At 42.0% G+C, this 21,222-nt stretch overlaps 1 protein-coding gene across 2 annotated transcripts; it reads right to left on the reverse strand.

Annotated features, from left to right (window-relative positions):
- Positions 1-223: 223 nt before the first annotated feature.
- Positions 224-21,211, reverse strand: LOC119474696 (zinc finger protein DPF3-like). Of its 2 annotated transcripts, none has more exons than XM_037746876.1 (11): positions 21,079-21,211; positions 13,979-14,139; positions 12,502-12,609; positions 8,606-8,736; positions 7,836-7,931; positions 6,525-6,585; positions 5,506-5,547; positions 4,904-5,044; positions 4,354-4,467; positions 3,457-3,547; positions 224-2,270 (listed from the first exon to the last, which is right to left on the reverse strand). In XM_037746876.1, exons 1-10 carry the CDS (start codon positions 21,108-21,110, stop codon positions 3,507-3,509), a joined length of 927 nt encoding a protein of 308 aa, XP_037602804.1. In that variant the 5' UTR covers positions 21,111-21,211; the 3' UTR covers positions 224-2,270; positions 3,457-3,506. The 2 variants fall into 2 exon arrangements, with proteins under 2 accessions (XP_037602804.1, XP_037602803.1); XM_037746875.1 differs by having other exon boundaries at positions 3,457-4,199.
- Between the last annotated feature and the right edge of the window lie 11 nt (positions 21,212-21,222).

A 21,222-nucleotide genomic window follows, 5' to 3' on the forward strand; every position in this document is an offset into this window, starting at 1 on the left:
CTCAGCACCTACCAATCAATAAGAGCTCCCATGTGCTGGAGCCTCTTTTAGTCATCTTGTTCGTACCTCTCCTCTCACAAACTCAAGTGGTGTTTTTTTTTCCCGTCTGCTCACACAGTCTGAGGGTCACTCCAACCTATCGATCCAGTCTAGGATTCCTCTGCTTATCAGCTGCATTTTCAAAATGACCCCTGGTCTTTCTCAGAAAAACATCACAGTGCAGTACCATTCATTCTTTATTATTTTTCTTTATTTTTTCAGAACAATAAAAATAGTTTAACAAACAAAGACTTCTTCATTCTCTCCGTTTCGACTCGTATTTACAGCTGAAGATGAAACAAACGCCCAGTCATGTCCATTTCATCTCCTCTTGGCTCCGTTCCCACCCCGATCCTCCCTCTCCACCCCCGGCAGGCTTTGACAAGAGAGTACCAGGGCCTATTGCTGTGTCTTCGACGAGGTATACAGGCTATTCAATGATTGGTGACACATAGTTCGAAGCAGACATCACTGACTTTTGCATTTAGGAGCTTCTCCTATTGTTCAGAACTGCACCACACTAGGCCTGTTCATATACGGTAGGTAACATTAAGCAGGTTATGGTTGATGAACACATGCTTTCACTTACTGGCATGACTTTGGAAGATAAAAGACACAATGACCCATTTAACAGTGGAAACACCACATAACTGATACAAGAGAAGAAGACGAGATAATCGAGAAGTCTCAGATCCATTCTTTGTCCAGAGGAGATAAACTGTTGTGTGGGAGGGTCCCTGAGGGAAGTGAAGAAAGATGGTTTGAATGCACGAGCACTTACGCAAGTCACACCAGACACATAGGATTAATGGTTAGCTTCAAAAACGGAGCGGCTATTATTACATTGCAGCGATACTGAATAATCACATGGAAGGACACAGACCTCTTACACAGTATGTGCAACCTATGGACCTAAAAGGCTTTTTGATATAGTACCGCAAGCACCTTCTAAATGTCATAAAGCAATTAGGCCCTCTAAAGCACTCAACGGAAATGTCACATAAATGGATTTACAGTTTTCACTTCTCACTACGTATGTGGATCTGAGCGGAGTTACAGTATGTCTCTCTAGCAACAATATTGTTTTTCAATCTCACTGCTGTCACAATCTGCTGAGGCAGATCTCAAACGGAAAGCAGAGAGGTTTTGCATGGCGAGCATGACACCGGGCAAAATCAGCAGAGACCAGACAAAGCTGAAGCTAGTTATTGCGATGTTTTCCTATAGCATTTAAACTGCAGCATCCCATATCCATCCTGGGAGTTGATTATAATGGGATCCTTGTGTGGCGTTATTGTCCCTCCTTGCCAACTGAATACAATCACATGAATCAGGGCTGAGTGGCTGAACAATCAACAGCAGAGGAAATGAAAGATGCCTGAGTAGTTGTGGCTATTGTGCACCTGATCAGGACAGAGGTATCAATACAGTCCGAACAAACCCAAGAAGTCATACTAATCAAACTTTAAAGAGCTCAAAACAGAAATATTATACAACAGAGAAAAGATGCAAAAGAAAAAAAAAAAAAGAGCTAAAGTAATGCGACGCATTCGAGTCAGAATGAGATCAGAGATGCCCAGGAAATAGAGAGCAAAAACAGACAGAGGGACAGAGGCAGAAAGATCAAACCTTTGCGTCCATGTCAGAGTATTAATACAGTAGTCCAGAGGTCTGCATGTAATAGTGGTGGATTTGAGCACCATGTCTATGGCTAGGGGTCAGGGGGTCACTGGTCCAATCAGGTTGGAGGGTCATGGCTGTCAGAGCTGGTTTCCAGTGCAGAGCGGCAGGCTGGCACAGTGATGGGGATAATGACGTCTTAGTGTCACATCGGATCACACGGCAGACACACAGTCAAAGAGCAGGAGTGGGCAGGCTGGGCCGCGGGGCCCCAAATGCACCCGTTGGGCGCAAACAGTCCAAAAGGCCTGGCCTTTAGTGTTCCCATAGCTCAGTGGAGCTCCAGCACAGTGCAGAAAGGATGAAATGAAGCTGGATCTACTCACATTTCAAATGTTCAGAGGGGATCGATACTTATCATCAAGGGAGCAGTTGCTTCAATTAAGCCACGTGGCCTGTAGAAGTGGTGGATGTCTGTTCATCCGTTTCAGTCAGTTATTTTAGGCCCAAATCAGAAGGGACATGAAGGCTCATTAGTTTTTCCAGAGTTAAATCCTCTTCTTCGCTGGTCACCCCCACCTCTGGGCCACATGCCAATGTGCCGAGTGCTCCTACAGTGTGGAACAGACAATGTGTTAAGACTCACACTTAATATGTCTCAACAAGAGTCTGCAGCCACGCTAGCGGCTCTGTGAAGGTGTACTTAAGCACAATGGCGCTTTGAGCTAAATGCTAACGTCAGCATGCTATCACGATCACAATGACAATGCTAACATGCTGATGTTTAGCAGGTATAATGTTCATCATCTTAGTGTGTTAGTTTGCCAACATTTGCTAATTAGCGCTAAACACAAACAGCTGAGGCTGATGGGAATTACATTAGTTTTACTTTACAGGCGTTTCATCATAAACCAATACTGGACAAATTGAAATTGGGACCTGCTGGTGGCACAAGAGGGGAAAAAATCAGGGGATCACCATCATCATTTTATGGCAACCCATCCAGTATTTGTTGAGATAATTTGGTCTGGACCAAAGAGGGGGACTGACCAACAGAGACAGACATTGTCGTCCATAGAGCTGCTAGCATGACGGGACAGGAGATTGAGTGATTTTCATTTGCAAAGTCAAATTACATTCAATCTGTCTGACTGTCCGATGTACATTTACAACAATGTGTTTCAACCATAGACTGTATATAAAGATGGACGACAAAAAACGGAAGCCAAAACATCTTGATCGCCCCCTGGTGGCCGGCTGCTGTATAGGTCATAAAGCCAGACTCCTCCATGTTAGCGGATGGGACACGGGCCAAACTAAAATTTCAAACTACACGTCAAATACATTTTTCCCAAAGATGGTTTCTGTTGTTTTAGGAAGTTCTTATCACGCTGATGTATGTTCAAGTCTTCATTTTTCTGATAAGTTTGGTTTTAATTAATTATTTGATGCAGTAAAAAGGGGGTGGAGGGGTGAGACGTAATGATTGGCGGCTGTGAGACTCTCGCTGACAAGCTGCGGCCGGGCTCGGCTCACGATTGGTTTGGGCGGGTGACCTCGATACCGCGGCTCCACCGCCCGATCACTACTGCGCAGACTCCGGCTCCAAATGATGAAAAAATCTCAATATAGCAGCTCCCGTATCCGGGATATTTTGGCTTCACTTCTGTACAGCGGGAAGAAGTGGAGACGCGTCGTCCATCTTTATATACAGTCTATGATGTCGACATAATGAAATTGACGCTAATCAAGCATCTGCAGAATTTCTAAACAAGAAAAAAACAAACTGTTGCTTACCTTTCATTTATTTAGTCCTCTATCTGTAAAGACTATATTTAAAGGCTTCTTCATCTCCAAACATTTCCAGTGGCAGTCCGTTCATCGGTTCCTTCATTTTCAAACAAGTTTAATCCAGAGTTAGAGCAGAAGCAGAGACCTTCATAGTCACACCAGACTACTGATTCAAAAACACACAGTAGCTCAAGTATGGGTCTGCAATGACATTCAATCATCTCCCAAACGTACTGTATCATTTATGCCAATTTTCAATTGTTCAAATTTCTCCAGTGTTTTTTTTGTTCATAACGTTTATGCTCCTTCTGCTCCAGTGACGGGAAAAAAAAAAACAGTCCATCTTCTGTTTTCAGAAACACTGACAGTCGTTCATAGCCTTGAAAGTTAATATATATATTTATATATAAAAAGGTGTTCATAAATTATTCAACAATGTTCAGTAGATAAAATACCACTTGCATTTCTGTCCTGAAATTATCACTTTGTGCTTTCTGCAAACAAAAAACATTGAAAAAGAAGCAGCAGATTTTTGCCAGAGGTTAATCCATATAAAAAAATTGTCTCTTCAAATCTAAAAGGTTTTCTCTATCTGTGTCGGCTGGATATTCCGTTGCTGTTTGTGGCAGGTTCTTCCAGGTCGTCGTCCTCGAAGCCGTGAAAGGTGGAGGTGTCGCTCTCCGAGGTGGTGCCGAACAGCTCCTCTGCTCCAGTAAAAGTCCCATCTTCCTTCTCTTCTCCACGGTCAGCTGGCACACAGGACAGCAGAGGAACACAGTCGGTGCACACAGGTGATGGATAACAATCGAGAGCACCATCGTGAGGCAAGAGCATCCATTTCTTCTCATCAGTTTGGACAGAAAGGTTATGTATTGTATGTATATTATACTTGGGTGTACTCACTTTTGCATTGGCAGGTTGAGTAGGGAGACCCAGATTTACCCGTTTTCTTGATCACGCCCTGGCATTTATTACAGTAGCTGTTGGGAATACTGGTCCCACCTGGACCCTTTGGACCTACAAGGAAATGTAAAAAAAAAAGTTTTAGTTTTAGGGACAGCTGATTTTCCCTTGAGTACGGCTGAGCATGTCACACTTTTCTAATATCATACTTGTATTCTGGTATTGATACAAAAGCAATAAGCATTATTTGTGTAACTATAGATTTGTATTTTGTGGTTTCTTTCTCTAATATGAATGTAAGATGTTTTCTATTTTGTCCTGTATTCTTCTGATTTGTGCTCGTTGATTTCTTGATTATGTGGACATGTTTTCGGCAAAGCATTCAGTGACAACATTTTGTATATAACATTTTTCCATACAAACAGTCAGCACAGCATTGGAGTGGAGCAATCTAATTGGACAGACATATAGTATGTAATGGTGAATGATGGTTTGCTTGATGAAATCAAACATTATGATATATTACATGTTCAACAGTTTGACTTCTTACGTTTGTGTCTGTCAGTCGGTTGTGCGGAGGGGGATTTAGACGCCACCGTGCTTCTCTCTCCGGCTCTGCCCTCCTCTGCCAGGTGGGAATGGGTGTAGTGGTAGCTTAGTCCCGTACGGTTCCTGTAGCGCTTTGCACACACTGCAACAGAGGGCGGATGTTCATTCCTACTACTACGACTGGTTGCATTTCAGTATCTAAAAATAATATAGGCAACACAGCATTTCTAAATGCAGGATTTGTGTATTTTTATGCTTTGACTGTAATGAGACCTTCACAAAGCAGCTTGGTGAGCTCGTAATGCCTCTGTGTTACAAAGCAACATGACTCATGGTGTTTAATGAAGGCAACTATTCTACTTCTGACTCTATAACGGGTAAAAGGTAAGCACTTCAGGATCTGATTATAATAGTCAGTCAAATAAAACACAGACAACATAATAACCATGTCTCAGTTTCACAGCCCCAAGGCCACTTTTCAGCTTGAGAAAAGTCAGATAATACAGGGGCTAAATCAAATCAGCACTTGCGACACTACCAATAAATCTATCAAAACAAATACCCGTAAAAAACTACTGTCAAAAAGAGTAAAAATCAAGGTACCTGAAGCTGAAGATTTTGAGTTCTGCTTCTGTTTGTATCTGTCTGAAACAGAGAAGAAACAAAGCAAAGCAGAGGGAAAGAGAAAACAGCATGAGTACGTGTTTTTCAAGAAGAGTCACAACATTCAATATTCACTACCTGGAGTTTCCACATACAACTTGCATGTACAGGAATACGTGAGACTACAGTGACACTAAGTCACCTTGTTTCATCCTGTGGTTCCATCGCAAAAAAACGTCTTGGTGATCGAGTTACAGTGGGTTGACTTTCTGACAACAGAAGCCCAGACGGTATTTTTGCAATAACCTCTTAATCAGTGTATATTCTATACATATACAGTCTAAAGCTAATAAGTAAGAAGCGGACGAGTTATGGACCTCTTTTAGAACAGGTTCTTGAGCAAAAGTGAGTAAATATGTTTTATAGTAGGTCATTATAATGTCATAAAAAGTCATAGTATAATGGTAAAGTAGATCATAAAAAACTCATCTCGAAAAGTCATGATATAGTATGCGATAAAAAAGTAATAAAAAGTCATTGTATAGTATGACATATAAAAAGTAGTAAAAAGTCATAATATAGTATGCGATAAAAAAGTAATAAAAAAAATCATAATATAGTTTGTGATAAAAAAAGTAATAAAAAGTCATAGTATAGTATGACATAAATAAGAAATAAAAAGTTGTAGTATAATAGTTCATAAAAAAAGTCATAGTATAGCATGCCTTTAAAATGTCTAAACAGATGTGCTTTTTACTAATTTTAGAATATGGTCAAGAAAACTTCCTGTTAGATCCAACAAAAGGGAACCGGATTTAGTGAGAGTGGAGAAGGACATTATTTTAAAAAATTTACAAAATTAAGGGTAGATTTTGTTTAGAAAAAAAGCATAAAAAAACGACTAATCGACTAATAAAATCTAGGTCGACTAAGATCAAAATGACTGATTAGTCGACTAATCTACTAGGAGAGTGCAGCCCTAGAGCAAACCGACTGTTTCGGAATTCATCTCTACTTACTGTCACAGACATATGGCTTGTCAGCATCCACCTCTGCCTTCCTGCGGCCTGAACCCCGACCCTGAGGAAAAACATCCAGATACTGTAACTATCTGCAATAATAATAATAAACTTTATTTGTACAGCACCTTTCATATAGGAAATGCTACACAAAGTGCTTTGCTTTAATAAAGGAAAAATAGACAAAGAATTAACACAAAAACAGGGGAAAATAAAACACACTTGATACAATAACATACAAATAAATATAAGGTTAAAAAAAAAAAACAAGATGAAATAGAATACATAGAATGTATAACATAAGATGGAAAATCCCACTGGAAATATCCACTGAATAATAATAATAATAATAATAATAATAATAATTAAATCAGTACCAATTTTTGCAGCATGCACATATATATCTTTTCTTTTCTACATCAGTGGTGGAGACTCAAATTTTTAAGACGAAAACTCTGAAAGTACTTCGCCTTGAGTGCTCTCTCTACAACATTTTTTTTTTTTTTTTTTTTAAAGTTATTTTTTTGGGGGCATTTTCCATTTTTATTGACAGGACAGTGGATAGAGTCTTGAAAGGGGGGAGAGAGAGAGTGGATGCGGAAAGGGCCACAGGCCGGATTCGAACCCGGGCCGCCGCGGTCAGGACCAAGCCTTAATACATGGACGCCCGCTCTACCAACTGAGCTAACCCAGGCGCCCTCTACAACATTTTTTACCAATAAAACGTATGCCCAGGGCTTTCCAACATGCACATATCAGCTGCAGCACCACAGGTGTGTAAAATACAGCCACTACCAATGCAAAACTATTGATTGATGTGATTAAGGTGTGGCATACATAGGGACAACTTCTGACACAATAATCAAGCTAATGTTTACTCTATGTTTTATAAAGAAACACAACTGTTGAGGAAACTGTCTGATAATGCAATTCTTCTTAAACCTTCAGTGGATCTCTGACTACTGTTCAACTTAAGCTACGTAAGTTGAACAGTATGCGTATGCGTTCCAAATCGCATACTTTTTCTTTTTGCTTCTAGTACATACTGCAGCTGCCCTTACAAAGTGCGTACTGTTGCATGCAGTATGCATACAATTGGGACATACTACTTTGTCATAATATTGTGCCTTGAACTTTGACCCTCTTGCTCATATATCCGCTGGACAGAGGATTGTGGGTCAGCCAGAAAAGCCTGCTGGCTTGCATACTGCATAATGCGACTAGATGCAGTAGGACATCCTGGTATTTGACATACTACGTATAGGGGCATACTAAAGCTTTTACTGGCATACTAAATAATAGGGCACTTACTCTTCCTTTGCCCCGATGTCTCCTCTTGGGAGTGTCCACCTCGAAGTCGTCGTCATCATTGAAAGCATCTTCTGCTGCGTCTGCCTCCAGAACCCTCTGAGACAGAGAGAAAGAGAAAAGACAGACCAGTTCAATACTCAGCCCTGATTGAAAAAAACAACAACTTAGCTGCAACAACAACAGAGGAAAAGAGAGGTAAGAAAAAATAGATTTTTCAGTTCTTGACACAATCTTTTTTTTTTTTTTGACACATACTGAATTGCTCGCAGATCATACAGGTACTTAAAGGACCGGAGGCTCTTTCTTTATTGCAGTAATTTGTTTAGTACAAGGAGAATGAATTAATAAAAATTAACTGTCTGTCTTGAGGGATGAGCCATTATGCTCCAAGCCCTGTCTTCCTGTGTGTCCTTCCTGTAAATATAGTTGAGATATGACAGACAACAGAGATCAGCGATGTTATGCACAGAGCTACTGAACATATCATTCTGTGGGCATAACTTATTACCATTACCATATATAAATGGGAATTAAAAGTTGAAGCAGTCTGCTTGTCCAAAATGCCTCGCAGTGAGACAGCAGTCAGCTAACGAGCCCTGCAGGTCAGCTGGAAAAACTGGGCAAGTTGCCTTGACAACCAGTTGGGGCGCAACACTTCACTCTCAATGCCAGGCCCCCCAATCACTTGAGTGATATCGCTGAACATTTACACTTTAAACTCACACATACTGTATACACACATACAGTGAGTGTTTGAGAGAACCTCTCACCTGGATCTCCAGCAGGCTCTCCTCGTCGTTCTTAGAGTTGTTGTTCCTCTTGTCTAGACCCTCTCCTCGTAGCAGAGCCTCAAGCGTGGTGCTCTGGGCGGGCAAGGTGTCCTTAGCCCTGATGCCGCCGTCTGCACAAAGACGAAAACAGGCGACGTGTGATGAATCATCAAAATACTGACAAATTCATGTCTAATTGTTCACTTTAGGTTAAGAAAAAAAATCCACTAGGGCTATGTATTGGCAAGAATCTGGCGATACGATACGTACCATGATACAAGGGTTACGATTCAAAACATTGGGATCTATTGCGTGATACTGTAAGCAATTACTGCAATTTTTTTAATCAAACTTTAGGAAAATTGTCATAGTAAATGAGTGCATTTTTAAAAACTTGTTTATGCAATCAGAGCAGTGGGATCTTGTATTTATCACAGTCCCTGTAACATCCAACATAATATCACTACTGTCTATTGATTAAAAATCGATCGACGTGTTTTTGAAAATCAATACAGTATCACAAAACACAATATCGCAATACTCAAGTGTATGAAATTTTTTCACACCCCTAAAATCCACAGGTATATAATGGAAACAATGGAGTCTGTATAGCCTATTGCTAATGATCCCAGAGCTGCAGTATGTTACAGTCCTCTAGCATGTGCTGTTTCTTCCCCTTCATCACCATCAACAACTGTAATTATGACAAGAAGCATCAGAGCTACAGTCTCTGACCTGCGTGAGCTGCTTTCTATCAACATTAATTTCCATTATGTCTCTTCTCTTCCACTCACACTAGACCTAATAAAAGCATGTGGCAAATTGCTGGAGCCTTTGATTGTTAAAGCGGCTGTTATCTTTTTTTGCCTGCAACAAAATGTGTCATCACAACTATTTTCACAGCACTATATTACTGAAGAAAATTATATTTTCATTCTGAGAGAGAATGCATTGTCATTGATGAGCTCTCGATGATGCTGCACTATGCAGACATTAGGCTGACTTTGTCCACAGGAATCTCTGAGGTACAATGCAGTTAAGTGGCTTATCGCTTTAACCTGAACACATCATGCAGATATCTCCTCCTACGGTTCAGCTGAGGATTCGAACAAACAGTGTAGGAGGCAAGCAGGTTGAGCAGACAAAGCAGAGCAAACAAAAGCTTTGACAGTCAAGTCGGATCTGCCGATCTTATTTACACAATCTCTTCTCCACAGACAGCTACATGATCATCCAGTTGCTTTGTGGGTGTTTGAAAAGAGGACACACTTCAAAAGCCCCCTGACTAGGGCTTTCTATCAGCCCTTCATCTTACCACTGCGCCCACCCGAAAGACTTTTGCAGAATATTGAGCATGAAGTGCTGAAGCGACGGAAGACTGCATAGGTAAGAGGCAGATATAGGGAGGTAGGCGTGAGAAGCAGATACAACACACTCCTCTAAAATGGGCCCCTCCACCATGCGGCGGCGGCAACCCCTCACCATTGTGTCTGCACACGTTGACTTTCAACTCTCCGCGACGAGACAGACCACCCTCCTCCCCTCCCTCCCAACCCATGGGAGCTGGGGGGCTAAAAATAGAGCCGGCAGCAGCCTGCAGCAGGGAGCTGATTCTGCATGCAGCCCCCGTCTCTAGCACACCATCAGTTAGCCTGCCGAGGCAGCGAGACAGAGTCTGGCTGCTGCCCTGTGCTGGCCACCTCTGGCCAGCTGCACAACGTGCTCCATATAAGAGACGCCAGGTTAAATCAGGGTACGCTTCCCCTCCGCTGGGCACTGGCAGACAGCGCATACTATCCACTGTTGCTGGAGAAGGAAAGGGACAGCAGGGTGGTGGCGGTGGGGTCTTAGCCAGCGCAAGCTCAGTGGAAAACAATAGGCTACAGTGGGATGTGTTTGGGAAACAAAGGCTCGGTTCATATGCTATCTCTCCATCTTGCTTTCTCTTTCCAGGCCCGCTCCCTCTTTCGTACTTTCTCAACTTCCCAAACATGCAGAAATTAAATTTGAACTAAAGCATCATGACCATGGAGATTTCTATCAAAACACAATGGATTGCTCAGTCTTTTATATAAACTACTAGAGTGAAAGTGAAAGATGTAACATAATCTAGGGCTGTGCAATTAATTTCAATTGCAATTTTGGCTTCCAAAGATTATGAAAACAAGATAATCAACATTAAACGATTATTGTGCCGCATTATGTTTCGCAATGACGCTCTCGTTTTGTCTTGTGTTATAATGCCAGCGCACCCCTTTCCTTTACAGCGGTGCACTTTTGCCCTGCTTGACGGGGCATATTTCCTCCATGGTGATGCACCACCACTGGTGAAGGTGTTATATGGTTTTAGAGCACCCTTACCCGGACCTCGCCGCTTGGTGCTCGCTGTGAGGCAGACTGTCCTCAGTGCGGAAATGTCGGCAACCCAGCTGGCCCATCTTGAAACACAGCCCCCCCGTCTCGTTTACCATGCTTTGTGGGTGTGACTTTTTTTTGCTGTGTCATCACCATTCATATCTCTACAACAACATGTTTATGATTAAATTGTTTACCAGAGCACAAAGTTCCTCATAGATTTAGCCTTGTAATGTTGCTCTCAAAGTGCACCAGATTGATGCATTTAACTTTAAAATGTGGGCATTTTACATTATTTTTCTAAATGCATCACGTTTCCGAAGTCAATGAGTTATCTTGTTAAATAATCGTGGTCTCAATATTGACCAAAATAATCGTGATCATGATATTTGCCATAATCTACAAAAGACCTAACATAATATTTCTGTGTTAAGGCCCAGACACGCCAACCAGGCATCAAAGAACTAGTGGCGACGAAGGCCGACCGTTGAGTCGCCTCACGTCGCCTTTGTCTTGGCCAAAAAGTTGCACTCAAACACACCGCAAAGACTACAGCCGACATCCAACTACCATGTACGTTCATTCCAGATGGCCATTTCCTTGTGAAAATTTGTTCTTGTATTGGAATGATCGGATGAAATGAAGATGAAAAAAGACTTTACTCCTTGGCTTGCTATCCTCACTTCTGTTTCTCTTCTAGTGCACTGATTCGTTTAAGCTAAACAGCCAATCAGATTGATTTCTCTCACCAATGGGCGCCGCCGCCAATTCAACATGCTGAATCAACCCAAAAAACTCAGACACCGGCAGACAAGAGCCGACGACGTGAGACACACCAAAAAAAACTAGACCGACAGACATTCACTGATGGCTCCAAACTGTCCGACGGCCGACTGTCGGCATGGTGTGTGTCGGGGCCTTGAGATTCTCTCCTTTGTCCTGCTCATTCCTATGAATAGTGTTACATCCCAGTGGGTATGTAAGCCTTGGACACATAATGGATCAGTTACGTGAGCTCAAGATCACAAAAACACACACAAGACTGCAGGGCGGACTACGGGGAGAGATGGAGAGATGGAGAGATGAAAGACTTGTCAGAGTAAAAGAGACAAAACCAATCAGCAAGGGAGGTAGTCAGGAGAAAATAAGATAGAGGGAGAATATAGAGGAGAGGGTAAATGTGTTGAGTGAGCGGTTTCAAGTGGCAGCCAGAGAAGGCCAAACTTCATTCCATAACATTTATTAAATAGTGTCTGCAGTGGCCGGACTCCGTCTCGCTGCTCCCAGCAGCGGTAAATCTAATTACATGTTCTACTTCTCACAAAACAAGTTTACCAGCCGGGGTGAACACAGCCACATTTCATCCTCTGAAAAATGACAGGCAGCCTGTTCAGCTCAGTGCGCTGACCACAGAGTGATATGCTTTTAGCCAGATTATTCCAGATCATCACCAGTAATCACATGAGCTGAAGGAGGTGGTGGAGGTGGGTGGGAGACGAGGAAGGGAGGGGTAAGGGGAGGAAGAGGCTGCAGGATCTTACCGAGCTGGAGACCGTAGATGCCCAGGCGGGGATCTGTGGCGTTGTGCAGCCGTCTCTTCTTCCTCCAGCAGCGGGCGGGGTATGTGTACATCTGCCCGGCTGCGACCCCTGTACAATAACAGTTGTAAATATGCAAACAAGACAGTTTCTCCTTGATAATAAAACGTTAGAGGATCTTTGAAATGTAGAAACCCCTGATTACACAGATATGAAAGAAGAAAACCAGATCTGGTACAGTGTATTACAAATTCCTCACACTAATTGTAGGGCTGCAACTAACAAACATTTTCACCGCCGATTATTTTCTTGATTAATCGATTAGTTGTTTGTCTATAAAATGGTAGAAAATGGTGAAAAATGTCGATCAGTGATTCCCATAGCCCAAGATGACGTCCTCAAATGTCTTGTTTTGTCCACAACTCAACTCAAAGATATTCAGTTTACTGTCATAGAGGAGTAAAGAAACCAGACAATATTCACATTTAAGAAGCTGGAATCAGAGAATTTCAATTTTTTTTCTTAAAAAATTACTCAAAATGATTATCAAAATAGTTGGCGATTAATTTAATAGTTGACAACTAATTGATTAATTATTGCAACTGATTGTACTGATTTTTTTTGTTTTATTTGAGATATCTGTATTGAGATTAATACATTGAGGCCGCTTGAAACATTACTAACTAGCTTCAAAATGATTAGTTAATCAACCAGTTTCTTTGTTTTATATCATTTGATTGAACAAAATAGACAGGCTGTGTTAAAATTGTGGGGGGAATTTTTCACTATTTTCTAACACTGTATTAACTAAAGGATTGACCGCAAAAAAGCAAAGCAATCAAAAGATTTATCAATAATGAAAATAATTATTTGCAACCTTAGTTAATAGTTTAAGAAAATGTAGACACAGACATCATTTTTGCAAGCTTAAAGGCAGGGTCGCTGATCTTGAGAAACTAGCAAGAGAACACTAGATTTTTAAAAATGTGTGTTGCCAACTCTTGTCCAATGAAAGTAGCTAGCAGCTCTTGCTCCAAAAGTCCCTAAATCTAGAGAGAAAGTCGCCAACTTGAGAACACTGATAGTCCGTCCCTTCTGGCCTCCCTACAAAGCCACTCCCCCACAATTATCATCATGAAGGTAAACATATAAGGAACGTGAACGGCAAACATGGCTATTGTTAGTACTGCCAGCTGTATAGCTAGCAGTTTGTTGAAGACTTCAGTGACGTGCAATGAGTGCGCGAGCAGAGCGCGCACAGGCAGGCAGGTTTATTGCAGTCCTGCGACAGCCACAGATGCCAGATTTTTTTTTTTTTTTTGTCAGAGCATTTGATTTATTGATTGCTGTTGGGAATGAGAATTTCAACAAATATCAAAAATGTTTCTAAAATCTTTACCAACCCTACCTTTAATGGACCAAACACACTCTGAACTCCCACCAACACATTATCTGTAAGTGTGTGTGTGTGTTTACCCACCGGGGCTGCGGTGGTGTCGTTCCATCCAGATGTAGCAGTTGTTCTGGGCCACGCCGGTTTGCGAGTCCAGAAATGGCAGGCGGACGCTGCGCTCAGCACACAGGCGAGCATTGTAGCTGCGGCACTGCTCAATGGCGTCCTTGTAGAACTGGTCACCCAACCTGCGGGGCGGGTTAATGTTATCAGCAGAGGTCAGTGACACTGGACAATGTGGTTGACACATAATGTGATCACATTTGCAGAACCTCTGATATGGAGATGAGCCTTTTTTATCATGTATGTATGTATGTATGTATGTAAGCCGCCTTGATAATAATGGCCTGTTGCTTTGCTGGCTACAGATCATTAAATCAGTGAGCTGAGGCTGCTACAAGATTTGAATCCCTTAGAAACTCTCCTCAATCCAAATAATGCTGTTAACGTCTGCTCAAACTTCTAATCAGCACTGTTCAATGTAAGTCTCAAACTGACAGCTGAGCGTCTCTCTCCTCTTTCAGCTTGCCATCAGGAAGAATTTGTGGAAAGAAAAAAACAAAACAATGCAACCCAGTTACAAGACTGCTCCCATTCTGGAGGTTAAACATATTATTACCTCTGTGGGCTCTTTGACTGATCTGATTATTGATAGGCTGTGAGCTACGGTGGCGTTGACAGTGTTACATTATCACAACAACATAGGATATGGGGTCTGATACGTAGTCACTCCTTCGATCGGCAAAGCAGCAAAGACTCTCACACTTTAGTTCCACTTTTCTTAGCGCCACTGAGATTTTGGCAGTCCCTCAGGGTTTCAATGTTAATATTCAGAGTGAAATGGGGGAGGATATTTCACATTCAAGCCCTCAATCGCTGCCACACGCCTGGTATGGTAATTAGCCTACTTAATTAATCTCAGCAGAGTGCCTAGCACAAGGGCAGGTTCTAATTTGACTATATCAAAGATGGGGGTAAACGCTGCAACTTGGAAATCATGGCGAGGTACTTTGTATGTGATTTCCACAGTCTGCTGTTATATCACAGGGGCAACAAGGGCAAATTAGAGCTACTGGTTCTCCTTGTATGAACATCTCCACATCCGCATAATAAAGTTCCTCCACGTGTTCTCAATTACAACATTAGGAAGACGGCCATTTTGAAGTGAAACTAATGAGCTGTAGGCTGCGAGCCGAGCCTGGAATCTTAAACTGGAGGTGGAGGAGGTGGGAGCCTGATTTGTCAGCATCTCCCGAATCCTGCTCTCCCTCGCTCTCTTTCTCTCTCTCAGTCTTTAACCCTTGATAAGACAACGTCCAGCAGATGAACAGCCGTGTTAGGAATGCTGTCCCGCACAAAGCCCACTGCTCTGCGGTTCAGACAAAGCCACAGTGTGCGAGGCTTCTGGGAAAGAGTGGGGCTTCGTGTCAGTGTGACTGGGAAGAGTAAACAGTCGCAGGTACCGAGCGAGGGCAGGGAGGGGCGGAAAGGTGTGAGAAAGACTATGGGGAGAGAAAAATAAAAACAAGACAGGGTTCAAAAAGGCAAGACGGTGAGAAAAGAAGGTTAAAAGCGGATCATGACTAATAACTATGGGACTTGTGCTCTCCTTCCTTGTGCTACAATCATACCAAGATGGCTTTATTGTAGTTAACAACTACTACTCCCTGCCTTGTAAAGAAGCCATACAGTAGTGTTTCTTAGTGCATGCAAAACACCAGTTTCTGAGATGTATTTTCTCACCCTTTAATGCATGAATGCAGGAATTTTTACAAGAGGAATCACACAGGGATATACTCAAAACAGATTGGCCACATAGCTGAACACACAAGTTCAGATGTTTAACATCTTCACCAGTAGCTTGCTCAAAGATTTCTTTTAAAGAAACATCAAAAAATAAACACACACAGCTGTGTAATAATATGTATAAATCTCAGCTTGATATCATATGTGGAATGTTGTTTCCAACAGTAAATCCGCGTCTAACTAACCTGTTTGCTTCGCTGCCATTCCTCGATATCAACACACAGCTCTGATGAGACCCAGTGTGACATATCAGATTACTAAAAGCATACCAGCTGTAAATGCTCCCCGAAGTCATTCTACAAGTGCACGCTCAAAGGGTGCGCACTGTGGAGGGCCAACAATCTGAGATTACTTAGGTTGAACAAACCAAGAGAGGATGCTGATCCGTCTCAAGTGAAATGTGCAGGGAGGGGTCGGAGGGGAGAACAAATAAGTGGTGAAAGTGTTCTGATGGGTGCTGTCTATCTGTCTATCTGTCTGTCTGTGCATTGACACGCTCTCCATCAGGGCCCCGCTGCCCCGAGCAGCAGGTGCACTGGCTTGGGTGAGAGATCTTTCTGACACTTGTAATGAGTGACGAGACCCACACAGCCAACGACACGGGAGGGGGGAGAGTGCCACACCACCCCTTACAGCACACAACTTCTCCCCTCTTGTCTGTTTTGAGGCACATGTTTCTGTTTTTCCGCTGTCCTTTGAAAACGATGTCACTGAAGTGGTTTAAGAATTATTTCCAGGGAATTGAGCAACATAACTAAAACAGAGTCAGATGACTCAAAAAACACGAGCAATCTGACGTTCATACAGAAATTTAAACCAACTCTTACTTGGAAGAGAAAACAAATGCAAACAGTAAAAAATATTACTCAAACTGTCTGTTGTAAACATCCATCACGGTTTACAGATCAGCTTCCTGGTTCACTCTGACCTACCGTACTTGCCACAGATGAGCGCACACTCAGTTTCCTGTGCAATGAAGGATTATTACCAACATTTCAAGTGCACTCACTTTCAGTTTCACCTCATAATGAAGTGGTTTAGAAGAGTGGGTTCCTGATCTTTTTGACCCCTTAAAACAAAACATTGTCTACTCGCAAACAGTCATCAACAGTTGCATATTTATAAATCCGCAAGAAGTAAAATAATCCAGTAATTTAAAAGAAAAAACGTAAAAGGTTGGAGGAAAGTGTGCAGCAGAAATATATATTCATCTGCTTTCCTCTTATGCTAATAAACCCCTTAAATTTGTCTTGAAACTGCCAAAGGGATCCAGACCCCCCGGTTGGGAACTACTTGTTTAGATAATCTGTTGGCTTGTGTATAAACTGTTTGATTGCTTGACTGCTCATTTCTAACACCATTGGACTTTTTTGTGATTTCCCAGATATCAACAATTACTTTTGTGAAGCCAGTTCCACCAAACCTGATAGAAATTAAACTACAAATATAAGACCCAAGCTGTAATAAACCATAATTATCCTTTAAAGCTAGCCTACAGTTGGCCAAATTGTGTGGAATCAAACTGAACTAGAAACACCGCATGTGCATTTCAGGGCTTAAAAAGGTGCCTCAGAGCAGAGGTATGTGCTACACATCCTTAATATCTTCCAGTCGAGTAGAGAAGGTGAGTGTGTGCATGAGGGCGAGGAACAAAAGCAAATCTTGTGGCCAGTGGGGCCTCCGCTATCAGCGTGTTCCTGTCAACGGTTCGTCGTGTCACATGGCTGCGTCCGTAATGTGAGCATGTGTCAACATTCATTTTGCATATCTGACGACGAAACTTTAGTTTGCAGGAGGAGAAGCAGCTCGCGGAGGCAAAATGATCATGACAGTCATGACAAAACTCCAACGTCTGCTTCCAAATGGTCCAGCGGGACTCCAGTGATCTGACTGACGAAATGAGAATAAAAACCTGATCTACAAATACAACTTCAGCCCCTTTCAGCTCTGCTCAGGAGGTTTCTCGAGTTTGCAGGTGCACTACTCCTTCACAGGAAGCTAGAGCCACCACATAACAAGAGAGGGGAAGGAGGAGGAGGAGGGCCTACAGAGTGACTGCATCCTGACAACAACCGCTGATTACACCAATCAGAACAACACAGTCAGGGCGAGGGCAGGAGTAAAACCAGACCATACACCTCCACACTGCAGTGCCAATAAACAGCAGGCCCGGCTCCCTCAAAGTGGAGAAGGAGCTCGCCGATGTGATGTCAGGAGAGCTGTGTGGCTGGAAGATGTGTCCAACTCCAGCTGTGGCTAAAATTTTAATGAGCAGCTTTATGAGCTTCTTTATTAATCAAATATTCCAGACTCCATTTTAATCAGCAGATTCTGGAGATTACCGTCCTCCCATCATGCTCATAGGAGGGACAGACCTCACACAGGCGTGCACAGGCTTGCACGGCGCAGCTTCATCCACCACCATCCCTACAACAAAGTCAAACCGCCGTTTCATTTCCCTAAAGTGAATCATCTTAATACAAAAAAAAGGTCAAACTGGTCCACAGGAGCGACATCCAATTAGTGTCAAGTGTGACTAATTATAATCTGACAAACGTGTGAAATGAAGTCAGAAACCCGAGACCAAGGCTAATTATAGCACATTGAAACACTTCATTAAGCACAGTTTATAGCAAGGAGACATTCCACATCAGAATGCTAAAGCGTCTCCGAGATGAAACAGCAGCTAGACAGCAGATGCACGCTGAAGCTTGTTGGGACACAAGAGAGGGAAATAATCCAACAAGGTAATAATGGAAATGCACTTTCCAATAATAATCATGCTCTTATGAAAAAAAAAAAAAATACACAGATACGTGATAGGGCTGGGCGATATGGCCAAAATCTTCTATCGCTATATACATCAGGTCATATCTCGATAACGATATATATCACGATATAGCATGTTTTCTGGTAATTCAATAAATAAATAGTCTATATGAAATAACCACATGGTAAAGTTGAATATACTCCTGTGTGGATTACATACTTGACAAATGAAAAGTGCAGAGTATTTTCTCTTTTTAAGAACTTGAGAGCAAAATGAACACAACAGTTTTTAGTGAAATTATAGAGAAAAATGAAAGAAATATTGGCCTAGCCTGTATCACTATAGAGAAAGATATAAAAGATAGATGTTTTTATATTGTCTTGAGTCTGACTATATATATATATATATATATCATAGGGCTGTCCCTAATACCGTTTTTGGGCTCGAAGCTTCACTGAAAAATATTCGAAGGTATTCGAAGCTTCGCGGAGCAGCAGGCTGACATGCTCTTCTGTCTGTCTGTCTCCATCTTCCTCGTTTCCCCGCACTACTGAACACACGCGCACCTCAAACAGCGATATCCATTTAAGAATAACTAATAATAATTAATATGAATAATGTGGTGGGGTTATTTCTTATTTCATGGGGTATTTTGGGATTATATATATATAAAATGCAAAAAAAAAAGGTTGATTACCATGGCAACGGTTGAAGCTTCAAAGCTTCGAAGCATTTGGGTCAGTCCTAATAAATAGTCTACATGAAATAACCACATGGTAAAGCCTAATTTTGTATACTCCTGTATGAATTAAATACTTGACAAAGTACCGAGTATTTTCTCTTACTTGAGTGCAAAATGGATAATAGTGAAATTATAGAGACAAAATAAATAAATATTGGCTTAGCCTATATCACGATAGAAACGATATAGAAAAATAGAAACGATTTTGATGATATGTATCATCATATTGCCCAGCCCTAATACGTGATGAGAGAACTGAAGGAACTAGGAAGTAATATTAATTTAACATTTACATTGAGCACGTTAACATCAACTGCTTCACTGAGCCGTTCAGGTGCCAACAGCAGAAGGCTGTGATTGCATTGGGCAATGCCCTGTGAAACTGTGAAGCAAGGCATCGCATGAAAAGTGCAGTCAACTAATGCAAAAATACAGATTAAAACAGATATTTTGCATTTAGCTACCATCCATTGCATGATGCAATGAGTGTGCAGGTTGGAGGTTATCTTGCTAAAGACCATGCTCAGGATCCACGGCCTTTGTATATGCAGTCAAATTAAATTAATATGAGATAATAGTCTCTGAACTGGACACATGCAAAATTATCTTCAGCAGAAAATGCCAATGTGCACAATCAGGTATCCAAAATATAATTCTATATTCAATAGGTGTAGTAACAATGTCATAACAACAATGGCAACAGTGTGGGTGATGTGTGGTCCACTCTCCTTGTGCTTCCAGTCCACTGGAGGTGCCAGGGTGTACCTCTATGGAGGAGCAGATGGTTCTCCTGCTTGTGCCCAACACTTCCTCTCTGTCGGAGCATCTCTCTGACAGATGGGCCCAGGATCCTGGACCAAGCTAATCTCCAGCACTCCTCCACTTAAAGGCACAGTGGAGTGCCTTGCTCTGAGTCTACACCTCCACCAGTCCCAGAGAAGCCAGTGATGGTGATGATGATAACACATCAATACAGGCTCAATGCTTTAGGCACAGCTGAATGTGCATGTCAACAAATTGCTCCATTATTAGTTTAGATATACAAATGACAAGAAGCAGGAGTCTAACTTATATGTTAAGCAGTATTGAAACAACACAGAAGAACAAAGGGTGGAAATGGAGCAAAAAAAGGTGGAGCATTTTCTATGAAGTTGAAGGGATAAAAGCGACCACAGCTCAGGCTATTTGAGCACAGAGTGACAAGCTGTTTCCAATATCGGACTCACAATTTGCTGTCACTTTTGTCGATTTCAGCCAGCCAAAGCATGCAAATACAAAATGCCTCCTCCCTTTGCTTTACCGGGTCCTGACCACGTCTGCGCTTTGTAGGGAGCCAAAGTTGACATGTCGACAATTCACACCAACTATAAAACGACTTTCAGGAATGTCAAGATGATATTTCCCCCCCCATGCTATGTACACCAAAGCCGAGCACGAAGGGAAATCTTTTAATTATTCGGTGCAGCAGCAGCAAAAAGGCACGTTGTCGACAGTTTTCCAAATAAATTTACACCCCAGGAAAAAGACGACAGTGTCTTGTGTTGAATGCACAGCCTGTGTGGAGGAGAAGCTCCTCTCTAGTGCAGCACAGGCACATGTTAAAGACTAAATGTTTTAAATCCTGTGAGAATAAAAAAAGAAGTAGACGAGGCTACTTTGCCATGCAAGAAGTACACACAAATGATTTCAGACAGCTTGTTCTATCACATGCACACGGCTGAAAAACACATGCACGCACAGCCGGGTTTAATGTACAAGTTTGCAACAAAGTAACTGTTTAGAATTTCCTAAAATTCTTTAATTACTTACGCTTTTAGTGGATTCTGAATGACAGCCGCCATTTTGCTACAATGTAACGCAATATCGGCGTCTTGCAGTTCTGAGGGAAACCTAGAGGAACGGACCAATCAGAGAGCAGGGTGAAATCGTGGACCAATAGGTGTGCAGCATACC

Source organism: Sebastes umbrosus, chromosome 16 (assembly GCF_015220745.1).
Source record: "Sebastes umbrosus isolate fSebUmb1 chromosome 16, fSebUmb1.pri, whole genome shotgun sequence".
In the NCBI taxonomy this organism is placed as follows: Eukaryota; Metazoa; Chordata; class Actinopteri; order Perciformes; family Sebastidae; genus Sebastes; species Sebastes umbrosus.